The 19,934-nt window shown below is 41.6% G+C and overlaps 1 protein-coding gene across 2 annotated transcripts in view; it reads left to right on the forward strand.

Annotated features, from left to right (window-relative positions):
• Positions 1–19,934, forward strand: part of ADAMTSL3 (ADAMTS like 3) — a 370,556-nt gene that overhangs the window by 203,279 nt on the left and 147,343 nt on the right. For both annotated transcript variants that reach the window (XM_004472087.3, XM_023582689.2), the window contains exons 10-13: positions 5,463–5,574; positions 10,339–10,477; positions 11,603–11,653; positions 13,224–13,428. In XM_004472087.3, the coding sequence (XP_004472144.2) occupies positions 5,463–5,574; positions 10,339–10,477; positions 11,603–11,653; positions 13,224–13,428 (507 nt within the window). The remainder of the gene's footprint in view (positions 1–5,462; positions 5,575–10,338; positions 10,478–11,602; positions 11,654–13,223; positions 13,429–19,934) is intronic.

The following is a 19,934-nucleotide window of genomic DNA, read 5'->3' on the forward strand; positions in this document are numbered from 1 at the left end:
AGGGTATTTATTTGGAGTAGACGCCCACAGTTACCAGGCCATAAAGCATAAGTTACTTCACTCACCAAAATCTTTTGCCATGTTTTGGAGCAAGATGGCTGCCGATGTCTGCAAGGGTTCAGGCTTCCTGGGTTCCTCTGTTCCCAGCGCTCTTTCTCTCCAAGCTCAGTGCCTTTGCTCTCTCCACAAGGCCAACTGTAGACTCTCAGGCAAACGGCTCATCTCTCTTCCCAGGGTCTCTGCTATGTTCAATGGAGCCTTCTCTCCTTCCTTACATATTTTCTTCTCTATGTGTTCACTTCCTAGGCTCCAGGATCAAAACTCCAAACTCCCTTCTCTGTGGTGTGGTTTCTCTGTGAGTCTCTGCCCACCAATGGGGCAGGGACTCAACATCATACTGACGTGGCCCAATCATACTGACGTGGCCTCAGTCATTGTTTAATCAAGTAAAAGTGAAACCTCTAAATCCAATATAATCTAATATGCCCAGAGGAACAAACCAGTTTACAAACATAATCCAATATCTATCTTTGGAACTCATAAACAATATCAAACTGCTACATTCCACCCTCTGAATTCCGAAAAGACCTTACAATATTTTAAAAGAACAACCTTAAATCAGTACAATGCCAAATATAGAATCGTATCACAATCAGCATAAAGAAATAGTTTGTCTTGAATCAAGCCCCGTCTAGCTGTAGACCTCTGAAAGTTACAAAACAATTTATCTGCTTCCAATACACAAATGGACAAAGTAAAAATATTTTCATTACCATAAGGAGAAATTGGGAAGGAAACATGAGTTACGGGTTCTCTATAGTTCAGTAGACCTGCAGGGCATATTCCATTTGATTTCAAAATCTGAGAGTCATTCTTAAGATGACGGTTTCTTTCCCCAGGGCCTCATGAGGACCCGCCCTTTCCACAGGCTTGCCCAGTGGTCCTTTTCTTGGTTTCACTCTCATCAAGCATCTGGGTGTTGTCCAAGCTCCATACCCCACCCTCCAAGAGCATTGGGGTGATTGCCACACTTTACCCAAACTTTTGGTTAGAGTCTTAACTCCCCTGGATAGTGAAGTAAAGACAACATCCTCCCTAAATGCTGGCATATAGGTCCAACCCTCTCAGAGCAATGAGTTGGCGACCTGGCTATCCCTAATCCATGGGGGACAGGCCTGCCTCTCTCAGGCCTATGGGGCATTGACCTCATCTTCCCTAATCCTTAAGGAATGTGTTCCACCCTCTCTGTACCCTGGGGTGGCAAAACTTTCCCTGAACATCTAGCAGGAACATCCACCCTCTTCAACTGCCAGGGCAAACTCACCCTCTCTGTACACATGGGTGGGGTTCCTCTCTTGGCCCAAGGCAATATCTTAATTCCAGATCTCAGCTTCAATGGTTTTCTTCTTAAAGTTATTTCCCTTTCAGTCTCTCCCTTCCATGTCCCTTTTTCATACAGCTCTTCTCAAAAAGTTTGTTGGTTTAGCATGCAGGAAGCAGGGTACAAGCCATCAGACAGTAAGACTTTCCACCAGTCTTTTCTGGATAACTGCATTTTAAATCCTGATTTATAAGTTCCAAGTTTAGTTAAGTCCTCAAATGGGGCACTATTGTCTTGATTTCCAGAGACTTAAACGTTCCAGTATCAGTTTCTATTTTCTTTGTGCCCAACAGTTCAGTTCTCAGCTTCTATCATCTAGCATTTTACTATAAGCTGCAAGAAGAAGCCAAGCCACATTCTCTGAGTTTACTTCTTCAGCCAAATGCCCAGGCTCACCATTTTAAATTCTGAATTCCATAAAACACCAGGAGTTACTCTTGCTAAGTTCTCTGCAACTTTAAAACACAGATTGCCTTTCCTCCAGTTTCCAATAATAGTTTCATCATTTACTTCTAAGACCTCATAAAAAGTCTTTTCAGAGTCCATATTACTATAAACAGTCTCTTCAGAGCACCATAGGTCTTTTCTACCAAGCATCTCACAATTTTTCTAAAAAATACCCCTTACCCATTTTTAAAACCATTCCAGCATTTTGGCAATTGCAAAAGCATGACCTCACTCTCCAGTACCAAATTCTGTATTAGTCAGCCAAAAGGGTGCTGATAGAAAATACCAGAAATCTGTAGATTTTTATAAAGGGTATTTATTTGGGTTAGAAGCCCACAGTTACCAGGCCATAAAGCATAAGTTACTTCCCTCACCAAAATCTGTTGCCACATGTTGGAGCAAGATGGCTGCCAATGTCTGCCAAGGTTCAGGCTTCCTGGGTTCCTCTCTTCCTGGGGCTCATTCCTTTCCAGGCTCAGCACTTCTGCTCTCTCCACAAGGCCAGCTGTAGATTATCAGGCAAACAGCTCGTCTCTCTTCCCAGGGCCTCTTCTGTGTCCAATTGAGCCTTCCTTCCTTTTTCACATATCTTCTTCTATATGTGTTTACTTCCCAGGCTCCAGGATCAAAACTTCAAACTCCCTTCTCTGTGGTGCGGTTTCTCTGCAAGTCCCCACCCACCAAGGCAGCAGGGACTTAATGTTGTTGCGCCTCAATCATTATTTAATTAAGTAAAAGTGAAACCTCTGAATCCAATATAATCTAATATGCCCAGAGGAACAAATCAGTAGTTCTTAAACATAATCCAATATCTATTATCTTTGGAATTCATAAACAGTGTCAAACTGCTACAATTCTGCTTTACATTCATCCTACTTCATGAACCTATGGTTTGACATCTATCATCAGTTTTGAAAGATTTTAAGTTAATAGCTCATCAGATGTAGCTTTTGCCTATTTTCTCTATTCTCTATTTTTGGGATTATAATTTTACCTATCTAAGACTTTACCTTTATCCGATATGCCTAATTTCCACTTTCTTCTTATCTGTCAGTTCACTGATTTTCTCTTCAAGATGTGTCTAATCTAGGGGTCAGCAGACTCTGGACAGTGAGTTGACCACCTGTTTTTGTAAATAAAGTTTTATTGTAATAACAGCCTTACCCATTTGTTGACATTGCTTATGACTGCTTTTACACTCTACCAGCAGAGTTTAAACCTAAAATATTTACTCCCTGCCTCTTAGGAAAATATTTGTCAACTCCTGGCCTAATCTACTGTTAAGACCATCTATTGAGATATTGATTTCAATTATTGTACTTTTATTTCTTGAATTTCCATTTTATTTTTCTTATAGTCTTTGGTTTCTAGTAAAGTTTGCATCTTGTCATTTAATTTCTTGAACATTTTCATTGTAGTAGTTTCTCAAAAAAGAAAAAACAGAGCCCAAGGCAAAAGCTGTGCATTAGCACTAGTACTTTATGATTATGGGAATAACATGGAATGTTCTAGGCTCCTCAAGTGCAAAAACAAAATGTGAATCCAAGGCCAGGGTTATAGGTGGTGGTACTAATATACTTATTTTTAGGTTTCTATCAGTTAATGCCAAAATCTGGATTTATGGTAATTCTGTTTAGATTGCCTATTTTTCAACTTTGTTATTGTTAAATTTTATCTTTTTTGTGCATCCAATTATTTTTAAAAATATGTGGTAGATATTGTGGATTAAAAATTATAGATGTAATTTGGACTATTTTTGCTTTGGGAAGACAGCTAGGTTAGGAATTGATTACCTTCATCCAACTATGGATTGAAATCATTTGAATCTGGGCTTCATTCCCTTTGAAAGCTGAACTATTTCCATTTTACTCTCATTCCGAGGCTAGAGCCTTCTGAAACCCCAGCTGGGAGCCTGGTGTTTCTTGATGTCCTTTATCTTGGCAGGCCTTGACCTCCAGCATTTTTCCCCTAACACCACGAGTCTGATGACAGGTCTGCTCCGCTTCTCAGCCTCTCGGTCACCACTTGTAAATTGGAAAGCGCCTTGAGCAGAAAGGTGGTGCCAAAGATGATGCCAAATGTTGTGCTCACCTTTCTGGGATTTTTTGTGTCTGGGATCTTGGCCTTGCAAATCCCCACTAACATGGAAGTTCTCTGAGTCCATCAAAAAAGTTTAAAAAAAAAATTTTGATGCAGTGTTTTCAGTTATTCTCATTTGGAGGTTTCACCATAAATGAGTCATTCTGCTATGGCAAGAAGCAAAACTCCTTAGCAGTCCCTTCTACCTCTGTGTACCCCTGGACTATCCCCGCCCTTCCACGATACCCCTCACCCCACCTTCCCTCCAAATATGTCCTACATTTGTGTTGCCAGACAAGTATGCTAGATTTACAATGAGATGTGTCAAAAATACTGCTTTTCAATCAACTTTTTTTTCTATTCACTCATAAGCTTTACTGATTCATTTGATTATCATTGCCTCTTTGCTTAATACTACTTCTGCATTTGCATTAATTCAGCATGTCTTTTTGTAGGTTTTTTTTTTAAAGTAAGGCCTCTGAGTGGTAATGTTTCAGTCATTTTGTGTCTGAAAATATCTTTCTTTAATTCTCATGACTGATAATTTGGTTATGAATTCTAGTTCCAAAATTATTGTCCTTCATCACTTTGAAGGTAAGGTTTTAGTGTTTTGGTTTTTTTTTTTTTTTGCATCTTATTGCTTTTGAGACATTTGATGGCAGTCTGATTCATTTGTAGGTAATTGCTTTTTCTTTCTGAATGCATCGGAATTTTCTTTATTGTATTTTAAATTTTTTCTGCTGAGAACTTCACAAACTTATTAAATGGAGCACTCCTGTCTTTCTTAAAGTCTAGGAAATTCTCAGCAATTATACAATCACGCAATGCTTCATCATTCTGGATTTTCTCCTTCTTTGTTTTTCATATCTTTTTCCGTTTTGTTGCATTCTGAGAGATTTCCTCAGTTCACTCATTCATTAAATCAGTAGGGAAGAGAAGAAAAAAGAGTAGGGCGAGAACTTGCTGCTTGAGCAAAATCACCTGAAGGTAACACTGACCTCGGTCTGTGACTGCTCATTCATTCTCAGTAGGGCCCCTTTCCTTTTAATTAGGTCCTGGAATGCTCATAAGCAAACACTATGTATTTCATGCACATTTGACTTTCTACAGTTGTTTTTGGAAGGATATTTTTACAAGGATCTGCTTAAAGAGGTTATTATTAAAAATGTAAGAATCCCAGCTATGTGCCGTGTTGTAGGCAAACCTAGATTAAGTCTCCGTCCCTGCTCTCGTGGAAATTAAAATCAAATGGATCAAGAGGAAAACTGATGTTAAGAGAAAAGAAAAGGCCACCTGCATTTTTGCAAACCCATTTATAGGCATGGAATTGCCTGGGGAAAAAAAAAAGACTCCAGGGAGATCTGTTGTCCACTTAGGACAAATCTAAAATAAATGATATCCTGTCTTGAAATCCTTAGAATCGTCATGTACCATAGCTTGCTGTGATGGACGTATGGCTTTCTATACAGGTGAAGTACATTCATCTGATTTTGAATGGTGTGCACAGCACTAGCTCACTGTATACAAATGTGTTCTCTCACTTCTCTTTGTCCAGACCAGGTACACTGTGGCCAAAGACAGCGTGGTCCAGTTCTTCTTTTACCAGCCCATCAGCCATCAGTGGAGGCAGACCGACTTCTTTCCCTGCACAGTAACCTGTGGAGGAGGTGAGGCTCAGACTTGGTTCGTGAACACTGACAGCTTAGAGTTAGAAATTGCACGTTGGCATTTTTTGAAGCAGACTTTAAAATTGCAGTGATAATTAGAGCTGTCTAATCGCCCAGCATCCCACTCAACAGCCTGGGGTGCAGTGGTGGTAATGAATGCGACTTTATTCTTGAAGTTCAGAGGAAGGCTGGATTTGGAAAACACCTTGTACTTTCAGCCCAGAGCTGGAAACATGTTTGCAGGTGCTCTTGCCTTTCTCTTCTTGATTGCCCTTAAAGCATGTGTTTTTTAATTTGCTGTGAAAAACCTGAGAGGCAGAGAGGTCAAGGGCTTTCCTGCCTCGATCAAGTTAATGGAAGTGCTGGTTCTAACAGATTTCCACCCTACAACCTCACAGGTATGAGAATATAAACTTACCAAAGAGAGAAAGCGGGTCTCCTAAGCGGTAAGGGGAAGGTCCTGCTCACCATTTCTCACTTAGGATTTTCACAGATGATTGAGGGAGGTTTTAGGCCAAGTGTAACCCAGGGCTCCATGCACACATACAAAAGAAACGTCTTTGCAGGCTGTGGTGGAAGGCAATCGTCTGTTTAACACAGAAATAGTGGACCCCTTGAGCAAGTGAGGTGACCAGAAACTGCTCTCAAGACAATTCCCTTTTTCTGAACTGAACTTTTAAGTAGAAGAATGACTGATTCTAAGATAGTGCAGCCTCAGCACCGAGTCACTAGAAGAGCTTGAAGGATGCACGCGATGCTTCCCCTAAGAGTGCCAGGCACGTTTATTGGGCACTTGCCTTGTGTCAGGCCGTGTGCTAGGGTGCTCATCAACACACTTATTCTTCCAAACAACCCTACCCATGGATTCGTCCCCCCCCCCCCAGTCTTATGTGTGAGGAAACTCAAACTTAGAAAGGGAGAGGAGCAGCCTCAAGGTTCCTCAGCTAGCAAATGGCATGGCTAGGACCTGGGTCCACGTCAAGCTGATGCCACAGCTGTGCTCGACATGGCTCTGTGCTTTGTCTTCCCTGGACCATCGACATCGTATCTACATCTGCTCCTCCATCTGGGGGCAGGTGGGTTCAGGCCTGGAAAATACCCTCCTCCTCCTCCCCACCCAGCCCCAAACCATTTCTTCCCTCCTGGGCTATGGAATGTGAACTCATTCCGAGAGCCAGAAACTGACCTGGGGTTCCGGCTCCTCCGCTTTAAGCCAGCAGGTTCCCGTGATTTTGCTTGCTGCGATATAAACTCTCCAGGAAGACAAGTATTATACTCTTGGGGAGAGCACTGGCCACCCCCACCCCTCTGGGAAGAGGGGTGTCCCCAGAAAGGAAGAGAAACCCAGTCTGAGGGGCGAATGGGGCCCTAGAAGGCAAGTCAGAGGTTTCCCAGGCAGTTCTTCCTCGGGCCAGGCTTGGGCTAGAGACCCCTCAATTGTGATCCTACCCCACTCCTCTAAGTGCGGTCCCTGCATGAGCAGCGTTAGCATCACCTGGGAACCTGTTAGAAATGCAGTCTCCGGTCCCATCTCAGACCTAGTCAGAAACTCTAGGGGAAGGGCTCAGGAATCACTGGGTCAACAAGCCTTCCAGATGATTCTGTTGAACTTTCAAGTTTGAGAAAGTTCCTCCTCTGTGAAGCATGGTCTTTAGATGTCAACCATAGTCGCGTGAACATCACTATTTTTGCTGTATCTACGTGACTCCTGTGCTATTATTGATTTACTACAATTGCCTTTAAATGGACTTTTTGAAACCTAAATAAACATATTTACAAAATAATTTTGTATTACCACCTTAAATGGAAAACTCTTTATCTCTTGCTATCAATTAATACAGCCGCGGAAATGAACGTAACGAGGTGCAAACAAGTGGGAGTAGAAAATCTTCAAGTCTCTGCCAACTCTAACACTTGCTCTATTCTACCAGAAAATCTGTATCCCACTTCCTCCTGAAGCTGCAAATGTATTTTGTTGCATACCATAAGCATTTTTTGAAGCAAAATCTCCTTTAGACCTCCCCAGCATGATCGAAGGGAATTTCTTTAAAACATTGACTTGTCTTAAAGGTGACTGTTTGGAATTGAGAATAGGATGCATCTCTCTAAATGTGGACTTTGGAAACTTTGTGGCCAATCCTGTTCTCCAAAATGTGCATGCCAAAGTTCACAACCAGAGGCAGCTTTGTGTAGTGGACAAGTCTGGAATCGAGGTCCTGGATTCCCTTACTGATCTTGCCACCCATTAGGTATCCATGAGTTTCAGCCGTCTCATCTGTAAAACACCCCCCTTCTAGGGTTGTTGGGAATGAAATGAGATGCCATGTGTCAAGGAGCATAATACAGTGCCAGGCAAGTCATGCGACTGATAGGTCAGAATCTAAACTGGAATTTTGTTACCAAAAAAAAATGCCTCTGCAGAGACCACAGATCCTCAGTTATCCTGCTCCTGGAATTTTCGATTATACTGGTGACATGTTAGGAAATACGTGCATGGCTCGTTGGTCACAGTGGGAAACTCCTAGAGCAAGTGGGACTTGGGATAGGTACCCGCACGCCCCACCAGCTGGAACCCCACGTCCCAGCAAGGTGGGCTGTGGCTCCGGGGAAAATGGAAGCAAAGGGATGGTGGAGCTTTTTCATTCTTATTCAGCAGCAAAACAAACGTCTTTCTTTTTTTTGCTTTATTCCCTAGTTCTCACTCAAAGTTATTCATAAAAAGGTCCCCATTTGGGCACAGAAGACGAAAGTGAAGCATTCCTCTCTGAGAGGGACATTTTGTAGTGGGATTCAGCTCAGTCAATGGAATTCCTGGGCTTTTCTCATACTTGTGTGCCCGGATAAATGTGGGCGCGAGCACCTAGTGGTGAGATTGCCCGTCAAAGGTCGCCCTGGTTCTAAGAACAGAAGGGGGACCTTGTGCTGCTTTCAGAGCGCCTCCCTGTGGACGCTGGCTGAATTTCAGTACGAAATCATTCACACATACACAAGGGCACGTGCCCCTTCTTTCATTTTTTTGCTTTTAGAGTTATCTTGAAACCGCCACAGAATTACGGAGGAAAAGTAATTGTCTCTCCCCAAATTATAAACACCCGTTTACACCCTGTCTACTTATTTTAGAAGTATGTTTCCATTTAGAACAGACATTTCCTCTGACTCAAGGAGCTGTAATCTCATTGCGCACTTGTTTTGGGGGAAATGTGCACACATAGAGCCCACAAGGAAAGTATTACCCAAACTTAATCATGTCGGTAAATCAGATCTACTTGATTTGTGTAAATGGCATTTTGGAGTGTTTTTCGATAAACAGGAAAATTAGGTCACTGGTCTCCAGGGTACCCCCGGTATTTGATTGCAGTCAAGACCCCAGACATTTGAGATCAGTCTGGGGAAAGCATGGAGATTGCCACTGCCAGCTGATATTGTAGACTTTCTGGCAGATACTGGCACTGGAGTAACATTTTCTTGACTCCATTTGGATTTTCGTTCTTGTGGTTTTGACCTTGTTTTTTATAATGCATACCAGTATGTCCTTCTGCACTCAGCTTACGTCCAAATCATGTCTTGTAGAAAGCTGTCTAGTGGTTTATAAAATCAGAGTCCTCCCAGCATTCAGTCCTGTAAATGGATTTTTAGACCTTTGGACTAATTGGCTGAGGCTGAGAGCTTAGCTTTGGGCCTTTTTTTTTTTTTTTTTTTTCCTGAAGTGCTCATTCTGTTTTTGAAAAACTACATTTTTGCTGTTTAACTTAAAGCGACACTTGTGCTGTGACAGGAAACCTAGAGTCAGAGATTTCAGGAAATAGAAGCATCAGTTTGAGAGTTGTTTTTTAAATTTACCATACCCATCTATGTGGATGTTCACTTTCCTCATAGACTGTACAAACTGAATATACTAGAACAAGGAATAAGTGTCTATTCCTTCCCCTTTGCTGGCCTGTGGTGTGGGAGGGTAGGGGGACAGGTTTTGTTCTTCCCTCTCCAGACAGTGCTTGATTCCCCAGGTACAAAGTTTACTGGTGTCGGAGGCATCCTAGGTACCCCAGGAGAGCAACGCAGTAAACTGGGGCATATGCAGACAGTGGAATATTATGCAGCAGAATGAAGCAACAACCCAGACACATGGTTAGATCTCAAAAACATAGTATTGAGTGAGAAAAGGAGAAAACAGAACAAGATTTAAAGCATGATACCATTTTTAAAGTTACAAACAGATGCACAAAGAGCGTTACATAAGACACATCGTATTTAAGGACATATGAAAAATAAATAGGAGTGAGCTTCTCTGGGGGCATGGGAGTGGGAGTGGCACAAGAATGGGACCCTACCCAGAGTCCTGAGGGAAATGTGTTAAGAGCGGAGGAGAACGGATGGCTAACCTTCTGGACCTGAGGTCCAAACACTTTTTAAAAGAGTCCATCATAACTTTTTAGTTAAAAGTGCTAAGACTCCCACAGGCATTTCAAGTAGTGGTTTTCCATCTTGGCTGCACATTTCAATCATCTTAGAATCGCCTGGGAATATTTTTAAAATGCTGATTTCCGGCATCCCAGCCACGGTGCTCCTGTCTTAATTGGACTGTGATGGGTCTGGACATTGGTATATATTAAAAGGTCCCCATGGGTTTCTGTGACGCAGCCAGGGTTGAGAGCAACCTGGAAAATGGAAAGAAAGCAAGGAAAAAAAGCATGTGGCAGGTGGTAACTTTGCCAAGTAAAAATGAAACAAATGCAATATTCAGAATCCCATTTTCTATCACGGTAGGGTATCAGCTCAATTCTGCTGAATGTGTGGATATCCGCTTGAAGAGGGTGGTTCCTGACCATTATTGCCATTACTACCCTGAAAATGTAAAACCTAAACCCAAACTGAAGGAGTGCAGCATGGACCCTTGCCCATCAAGGTAAGTGTAATTGCCCTCTGTACTTTAGAGGACATCCAAATCAACTGCAGCTGCGACTGATCCATCAGTCTTTGAGGGAGACTTAGTTCCCATCTCCTGGCTTTGAACATGCAATTGTGGCAGGTGCCTCTTTCACAAGGATAACTATGGTCAATAATAGGAATTAGGACACCTTCGCTGATTAGCTCGCTCATTGTCTAGCTCTCCCTTGTGCTATGGGTATATAAGTACTTTATAATGAACATTGTTGAGCATCCCCTGCCATATAAAATATTAAAGATCTCTTCATCCAAGTTCTATGTTGAGTCCATCTGCCAGTCATATATATGTTTAACCCACCATTTTGGCTTTGAAGCTGGGTGACTCATTACCCACATTTTGACTTTAGAAAGTGCTCACATTAAATGCAGCATAAGTAATGTATTGTGCAAGGAAGTAAAACATTTTAATGCCAAAGCAGAAAAGTTATGCATAAGTTGGCCTCTTGCATAATTTAGAATTTGCTGACTTGGATTGCCTGGGGAAGTTTCCTGGCATTACGACAGTATCTTAAAATAACAGCCCAATATCAAGTCCCAGAATTCCCCATAATCTGCCAGCTGGCTAAAGCAGAGATGCACAAGTGGGAAAGGAAGCGTTCTCGGTGGATCTCATTTCCTATCACTGAATTGCCCATTTTCTGTAATCCCAGTTGAACATTATTGTCAATGGTGACCTTTTTGAAGGAAAAATTCTATGAAAAGCAGTTTCCCGAAGACCTGCTAATATGACTGTGTTAATATCACTTATATATTTTATCAGATTAACCTTTTAAAATAATAAACAGCAATACATAGATTTACTTAGATTTAGGAGAGTCTTTTTCCCTTGATTAATACATACCACTAGTACAGTTTTCTATATTTCATGTAGAATTTGGGATAGTTTCTATCAGGAGATGGTGACTGAAATTGGTGGAATAGTTCATGATACTTGGAATAGTTCATTTTCAGTTTAAAAGAATGATGCTTCTTGGCATCAAGTCTATATGAATCAATTAATAAATTGATTCAAATCTATATGAATCAATTAATAAATGGGCCGGTTGATTTATAAATGATATTCTCACAATGGTTTCATTTGTAGTGATGGATTTAAAGAGATTATGCCCTATGACCACTTCCAGCCTCTCCCTCGGTGAGTTATGTGTTTTCTTTTCCTTTTTGTAATTTCCTCTCGATTGCTTGCAAGGAACCATAGCATTGGTAGCAGCAGTCTAAATAAGATGTACTAGAGAAAGATACTAGATAAAGGAGAACAGGCTTCAGTATACTAAGCGGAAAGCTCTTTCTAAGAATCCGATGGGCCAGGCTGCCCGGAAGGCAAGGTGTCCGTCACCGCAGGTGTCAAGCACCTGCTAGATGACTGGGCACTTCAGAGGGCGCTCAGGAACTGCGGTTCATCTGGAATGCAAATGCACCCTGTATTCAGTTCCTACAGCTGCTGAAACAAAGCTCCACAAACAGAGTGGCTGAAAACAGCATTACTTTATTCTCTCGCAGCTCTGGCAGCCCGAAGTCTGAAATCAAGGCGGCAGCTGGGCCCTGCTCCCTCCCAGACTTGTAGGCGAGCATCCTTCCCCGCCTCTTCCCAGCATCTGAGGTCTGCTGGCAAACCTTGGCCTTCCCTGGCCGGCAGCTGCAGCCCTTCAGCCTCTGCCTCTGCCGTCAGCTAGCGTTCCCCCCTCGTGTGCCCGTGTCTTCCTTTTTAATAAGGACACCAGTCCTTGCAGATCAAGGACCCACCCTACTCCAGTGTGACCTCTTCTTAACTCACCTAATTCCATCCACAGGACCCAATTTCCAAATAAGGTCACATTCCAGGGATTAGGGTTTGGGCCTGTTTTTGGGGACCACACTTTAACCCACTCAGTGAAGAGTGTGGTCCTTCTGACTTTGGGTCTCTCTGATCCTGTAGTAATGCTGTCTGCCGTAGATTGAATTATATACCCCAACAAGACATTGCTGTCTGTGTTCCTGTGGGTGTGGACCCCTTTACAGATTGGACCTTTTGAGGGTGTTATTTCTAGTTATGGTGTGGCCCAGTGAGTCTGTATTACTCAAGTCCTTTGTAAGCTGAAGACATTTGGACACAATCAGCCAGAGAAGGCCACCCAGGAAGAAGCCAGATATCAGTGAAAACCTGGACCGAAGAGAGAAAGATCCCATGTGACCAGAGGTGTAGGCACTAGCCAAGGAACCCAAGGACTGGGGCAGGCCAACGCCAGGGCACTACAGGCTTCTGGAGAAAGCATGGTTTTGCCAGACCCTTGGACTTTAGACTTCTAGCCTGTGAAATTATAGGACAATAAATTCCTGCTATTTAAGCCAACTCATTGTGTGGTATTTGTCGTAGCAGCCTGGCAGACTAAGGCAGTTCATACTTTTTGTTAAGTGCTTTATAGTTCAGAGACAGTTTAAAGATGCTTTCACACTGCATGTTTAATGGACTCAATTCTTGCAATGGCCTGATGAAGGGTAACTAAGAAGGGTATATTGTCCCCACTTGGTGGAAACCTCAAGTTCAGAGCAGTTAAGTACTTGGGAGTGCAGATCATGTGTTGCAGACAAGCTTATGACTTCAACTGTCCTCTTCCAGCTGAACCACAGGTGATTGCTTGAGGTGGTACCTTTCACAGCCATCTTTGCAGACTTGAAAGGAGCAAACAACCAACTGAATAATGTGCCTTTCTTTGTTTGATTTTGAGCTGGGAACACAATCCCTGGACCGCGTGTTCGGTGTCCTGTGGAGGGGGGATTCAGAGACGGAGCTTCGTGTGTGTGGAGGAGTCCATGCATGGGGAGATCCTGCAGGTGGAGGAGTGGAAGTGCATGTACGCACCGAAGCCCAAGGTTCTGCAAACTTGCAATCTCTTCGATTGCCCCAAGTGGGTCGCCATGGAGTGGTCTCAGGTAAGACCAGGAATGTGACTCTTTCCCTGAATGTTAGCTGTGTGCCCAACCCTGTGCTGGTCAGCACGGCGAATGCAAGAGTCAGAGAGGAACATGGTCATCGACCTCAGGGAGTCGGGCAGACGGTTGATGGGCAACGTAAGAGTGACCACAAGCATCCATGTAGGTGGGAATTGTTAATATCGAGGACTGTGCAGCATCTGGAAGAAACAGCTGTTGGAGCAGAACTGACCAGGAAGTCTTTGTTGCACTGAAGCACTTAACTGATCTTTGAAGAGCAAGGAAATGACATGGAATGGCTGGAAGTTGGAAAGGACCCTGATTCATCTCATTAAAGAGAGAACCCTTGTTACTAAGAATTGTATTAGTCAAGCGGTGCTGATGGAAAGTACTAGAAATCTTTTGGTTTATAAAGGGTATTTATTTGAGGTAAAAGCTTACAGTTACAAGGCCCTAAAGAGTCCACCTCATGGTTGCTTACTCACCGAAGTCAATTGCCACATGTTGAAGCAAGATGGTGCCTGCTCTGTGCCTGCTCTCTGCTTTCCCTCCAGCCTTCCAGTCCTCTCTCTCCTTGGGAGGGCTTGTCTCTCAGGGTTTCTATATCAGTCTTGCTTCTCCTCCCAAGGCCAGCTATAAGCGATCAGGCAAATGGTCCATCTCTCCCCCTGGCTCTAACTGTTTGAGACTTCTCCTTACTTTCCTATAGCAGGATCAAAAATGACAAGGTTCTCTCCTCTGGCATGTCTTCTTGAGTGAGTGCCCATTTATATCAGCCCACCAAGGGGGCGGGGGCTCAACCTGGGTTGTGTCTTACTGACGTAGGCCAATCAGAAGCCCTAAATTGATTTTACCAAGCAAACTTAACCAGAGGCCCCTCACTCAATTTAATACGATCAAAGAGTATCACACCCAGAGGAAGAGATTCGTTTACAAACAATCTTTCTCTTTTTGGGATTCATAAATAATCTCAGACTGTCGCACCAATGATGTAAAAGTTTTACATCATCCTTTTACATGTGTCCAGGGGAATTGAAATGCTAGAAGTGTGCCCTTGATTCAGTACTTACTAAGAAGATTCATGATTTTTGTTGAAGAAGATAACCTATTTTAAGTAATTGAGACAAGATAAACTGATGATGGAAAAGACCAGAGGCAAGCTGCCTATTTGGAAGCTATGGGATTAGCCACTGCGGGATCAGGTGGTGGGAAAAGGAAAAAGAGAAAAAGGGAAACAGCCAAGAAATATGACAGGGACTCAGGTCAGGTTAACTTAGTTTCTACTTTCTGGAAGGAGATAACTGAGTAAGCCCCCAGTACAACTAAACCGAAGTTGGAATACTCAAATATGAAAAATGCAGGCATTAGTATTTAATATTTTAGTCTTAATCTTTTAATTTTCCATAGTATGAGGCATAATCAATTCAAGTCTCTCTACTCCTGAATGATCTCTACATATTTAGTTGAACAGATCCATGTATTCATGTTTATATGCATCTATGTATTTATTCAGTGTGTTAGGTACCATGTGAAGGACTAAATAGAACTTCCCCATCCCCTACAAGCTCAGAATCCAGTTGCAGAGATAGGCGTGCAAACATTTGCAAGGCAATGTGATGCGCTGCCTGAGAATGTGGAGCATCCTGGCCTGGGTGCAGAGGCAAGGCGATTATCTCCACCTGGCGGTGCCAGGGCAGGCTTCCGAAAGGAGGTGGCACTGGAACTTCCAGGCTCGTCATGAGTGAGTTTGCCAGGTGAGAACCCACGTCAAGCACAAGTTCAGATGCCACCACCTCCACAAAGTCTTTTCCGGTATCTATGGTTGAGATGTCATTGCCCTCTCCAACTTTATTTTGTACTTGTTAGAGCTGTAGATAAGAAATTTTTTTTTTTGCTTGCATATCCCCCAAAAGCAGTTCGGAAAATTACATAGCCCCTCGCATATATTTAGGTTGACGTCTAAAAAATTTTTAATCCCATCTTCGAATAGTTGCAAAGAATGTCATTTCCGACACATTGTGAATAATGACATTTTCAAATAGAGGATGTGTATCAGGGGAGAGGATGCAGCTCAGGTAGTTGAGCACCTGCTTCCCATGTACCAGGTCCTGGGTTTGATCCCCAGCATGTCCTAAAAACAAACAAAGGAAAAAACCAACTCTCTTTGAGGAACAGACACAGTTCAGTGGTTGAGCGCCTGCTTCCCATGTACGAGGTCCTGGGTTCAATCCCTGGTTCCTCCTTAAAAAACCTTTTTTTAAATTAAAAAAAAAAGACATATATCATTCTTTTAAATGTTTCCAGTGGAATTTAAAACCATCATGATGTCTACCCTGCCATCTTTCATTTAAAGAGCACGTGAACGAGCCTTTTAACAAGTTGCATATTTTATATTTTTCCATTTAATTCATATTTTCACTCCAATTTCCCCATAGAATTTTATCCTAATATAAGGTATTTTAATGCTTTAAAGTATTTATTGATTATATTACTTTACTTCTCTCCAAGAAGATACATATAGCAATTAAAATTTATTTTAATTCACTGTGGCCATAAGGCTTCAAGTAATAAAAATTTCCTAGACTGTTATTATTTAAGTACACAATTGATCAAAACAACATAAATATATTTCAGATTTGAGTAAGTGGTTATAGCAGTTTGATATTATTGATGAATTCCAAAAAGAAATATTGGATTATGCCTGTAATCTGATCTGTACCTGGGCATGATTGAGTTATGATTAGGGCATTGAGTCCCCACTCCTTGGTGGGTGGGGACTCACAGATAAGAGGCATGGCGAAGAGCAGAGTTGAGGGTTTCTGATGTTCAAGTTTTGATGTTGGAGTTTGATGCTGAAGACTTAAGCTGGAGCCCCAGGAAGTCAGCATACAGAGGAAAGAGAAGCCAGCCCCAGGAAGAAAGGAACCTTGAACCCAGAGAAAGTAGGAACCTAGGAAGCCTGAACCCTGGCAGACGTTGGCAGCCATCTTGCTCCACATAGACTTTGGTGAGGGAAGTAATTTATGCTTCGTGGCCTGGTATCTGTCAGCTCCCAAATAAATACCCTTTAAAAAACCAACCAATTTCTGGTATTTTGCATCAGCACCCCTTTGGCTGACTAACACAGTGGTTATTACACATAAAAAGTAAATTTTCATTAGAAATAAAAATTTCAGATGAATGAGGCTTTAAAAAATAGTCCAAATATCCATTGCCAGAATGATTCAGCAGTAATTTCACTCTTAATTTTTATTGTTGATTTCTTGTTTTGTTTTTCATGTACATGCTGGGAACACTTGTTCACATAAATACACAGCCTGGAATGGTAATAATTGGTATTATTATAGCAATGCCATTCAGTTCTTTGAACTTCTCAGTTATGTGCCAAAAATCACGTGGTGATCTGTCATCAGAATTTAGGTTTAGTGAACCATCAGCCAACAGTTTGATTCGGTTCTCTTTCAATTTTGCTGAAAGCAAGGAGTGCCACCTGAGTTGCAAAAGGATTTGTTACACAATCTTTAGGGACTTTCACTTTTTCAGCCCCCTATCAACATTGCTTCTGTGACCTGCAGAGCTTATTTTCAGCTCTTTTAAACTTTATACATGCATTTGTTTTGGCTTCAGAGCTTTTATACCCACCTGGCCCCACTCCCACATATACATCAATATCATGACTTTATCATCACTTAAAATTTCAAGGCTAAGGATGGCTAACCCATCTGTGTCTCTCAAACTCATTCACCATACTTGACTCATACTTTTCACTTTTTCCAAAAACCAAATACATCCCCAGTGATAAGACTAGTTACCACTGAGGTTTCAGCTTCGAAGAGGAATCTGGACAAGTAAACACTAACGGCATGGTGGGGTAAGTGTCTAGCTGCCCAAAGGTGGTTCTTTAAAGGAGTAAATGCTCCTTTGGATGGATCAGTTCTAGTATATTGGCGAAGTCCTACCTTGTAAACATACTGTTTCAGTTCTCTTTGGGCAGAATTTTTTTTCTTCCTTAGCCAGTATAAAACCTTGGCCTCTCAAGATCTAATATATGTATCTTTCAAATTGCTAAATTGATAAATATGGGAGTAGATAAGTCTGTTTCCTAAAAGCAGGGTCTGCTCTCCAACCTCACTCATTTTATTACTGTACAGTACTTTTCCAGTGGTTACACTAGTGACGTGATGGAATAAGAGAGGTTTCCCAGGGTTCATCCCTTTCTGGAGATGTGTGCGTGCTGAAAAAGCTCTCCATGTTCTCTTTTTTTTTTCTTTACCCTTTTTTAATTAAAGTTAATAAATCACAAAGAATGTTACATTAAAAAACATTAAAAAACATGAAAAATATGAGTTCCCATATACCCCACTCCCCACCCCTCCACCCCATCATTTTTGTAAATTGCGTTTTTTGAAGATATATACATCTTACAAAAAAATGTTATATTAAAAAATATGAAGTTCCCGTATACCCCCACTCCCCCCAAACCACTCCTCCCACACCAACAACCTCCCCCATTATTGTGGCACACTCATTGCACTCAGTGAACACATTCTGGAGCACTGCTGTACCACATAGAGAATAGTTTACTCTGTAGTTCACACTCTCCCCTAGTACATTCACTAGGTTAAGGCAGAATACGTAAAGTCCAGCATCTGACCCTGCAATATCATTTAAGACAACTCAAAGTCCCCACATCACATCTCTTCTTCCCTGTCCCTGCCCTCAGCAACTACTGTGGTCACTTTCTCCTCCTCAGTGCTACAAATTCTTCTATTACTGGTCACAATAGTTTTATAGTAGAATATCAGTAAGTCCACTCTAATCCATATTTTATCCCTCCGTTGTGTGGACACTGGGATGGTGATGTCCACTCTACCTCTAGATCAAAAGGAGTTCTGTGCCATATCAGAGGGCGCTACTTTGGAATTTGTGCTCCTGAGTATGATGGAGCTGGACTTAGATGTGACCTTCCTACACATGCCTCTTGTCACTTTTACTGAGACTGTGGTCGGTGCTAGGGATGGTGCATACTCAGGGGACTTGAATTTCTGGATTGCCCATGTGCCAGGTGGGCCCTGAGCCTCAGCAGAGTTGCAATTCCTATTCTCTGGTTCATTGGACTTACCCAGGCCAGCTAACAGGGAGGTGAAGATGGTCAACCACCATTCCAGGGAACTGAGAGAGCCTACAACTGCGAGCAGAGGAATTCCATCCATCATCCATGTGTAATCCATATTCTCTTAAATTCGTCTGTGATAACATAGAAAGCATTTAAGGATTCAGGAAAGAATCTCTGTGTTCTATGGAGCAGTGGCAAGGCCATGGCTTTGGCAAGAGTAGGTCTGAGAATGGAATTCTGCTCTGCCTTTTAGGAACTATGTGGCCTTGAGCAAAGTCATTGCCCAAGGCATTGACATTGTGACCTCATCTGTTACATGAGAATGAAGCTATTGACCTGCAAGTTAATAGATTAATGTGATCACTAATCTCATTAGTGAGAAGATTGGTGAGACCCCTTATACAGAACAGTGTCTGTCCAATAGCAGGTGCTCAAGGACCCTGCGCCCCTCCCGTGGGGGGAGTGTAGGCCAGGATTGATGGGGCCTGAAGTTTAGACAGTGGAGTAGGAGGGTTGTGACTCTTTAAGAAAATGAATACAAAACACAAATACTGAGTATCAAATAAATGTTTATTTAAAATCAGAAAAGATATTGTAACTAATTACAAATTTCAAAGAGCTGGTAACAACCCTAATGTGAATATGGACTTTAATTAATAATAATGTATAAATATTGTTTTATTAATTCCAACACATTTTCCATACTAATGCAAAAAGTTAATGATAGGGAAAATTGTGTACAGAGGAGAAGAGGCATATGGAAACTTTCTGTACTAACGACTCAATTTTTCTGTAAAACTAAAACTTTTTTTTTAAAAAAATAAAGTCTATTAATTAAAACAAACATACAGACATACATATATGCTCACCATCTTACATAGATAAATTGAAAAGATTTCCTAGATTTTCACAGGGCATAAAAATATTCTATTCATAGGCAAGCATACTTTCCAAACCATCGATAAATAATCTAAAAATACAGATTTCACAAAAGTCCAGAAAAATAGCATAAAGTTGTTATAAATTTTAATGACCTTATATGCCTGTAATATTTTTCCTACACTTTTTGGCTGAATATTCTTTGATGGCCTTTTCATATGTCAACAATTCTGCAAGATTGATTTCTATAGACGGAATAGAAAGATATTTCAATCTTTCCTCTTGCATAGTGGATTGAAATGAGATTTTTATTAATTTAGAAAAATTTATTTCAGCTTGACAAATTGTTTTTGATAACATCTTAAAATTTTTTCATCAAATTTGGGAAAACCTGTATTGTGTTTCTTTCATATTTGAGCTGTAAGATTTCAGAGCATTTCAGTTTTTCCTGTGTTATGACTTAGTCTTAAATAGTCTTCGAGTTGAGAATTGGAAGGAACCTGTGCAAGGG

The sequence above is a fragment of the Dasypus novemcinctus genome, chromosome 3 (assembly GCF_030445035.2).
Source record: "Dasypus novemcinctus isolate mDasNov1 chromosome 3, mDasNov1.1.hap2, whole genome shotgun sequence".
NCBI lineage: Eukaryota > Metazoa > Chordata > Mammalia > Cingulata > Dasypodidae > Dasypus > Dasypus novemcinctus.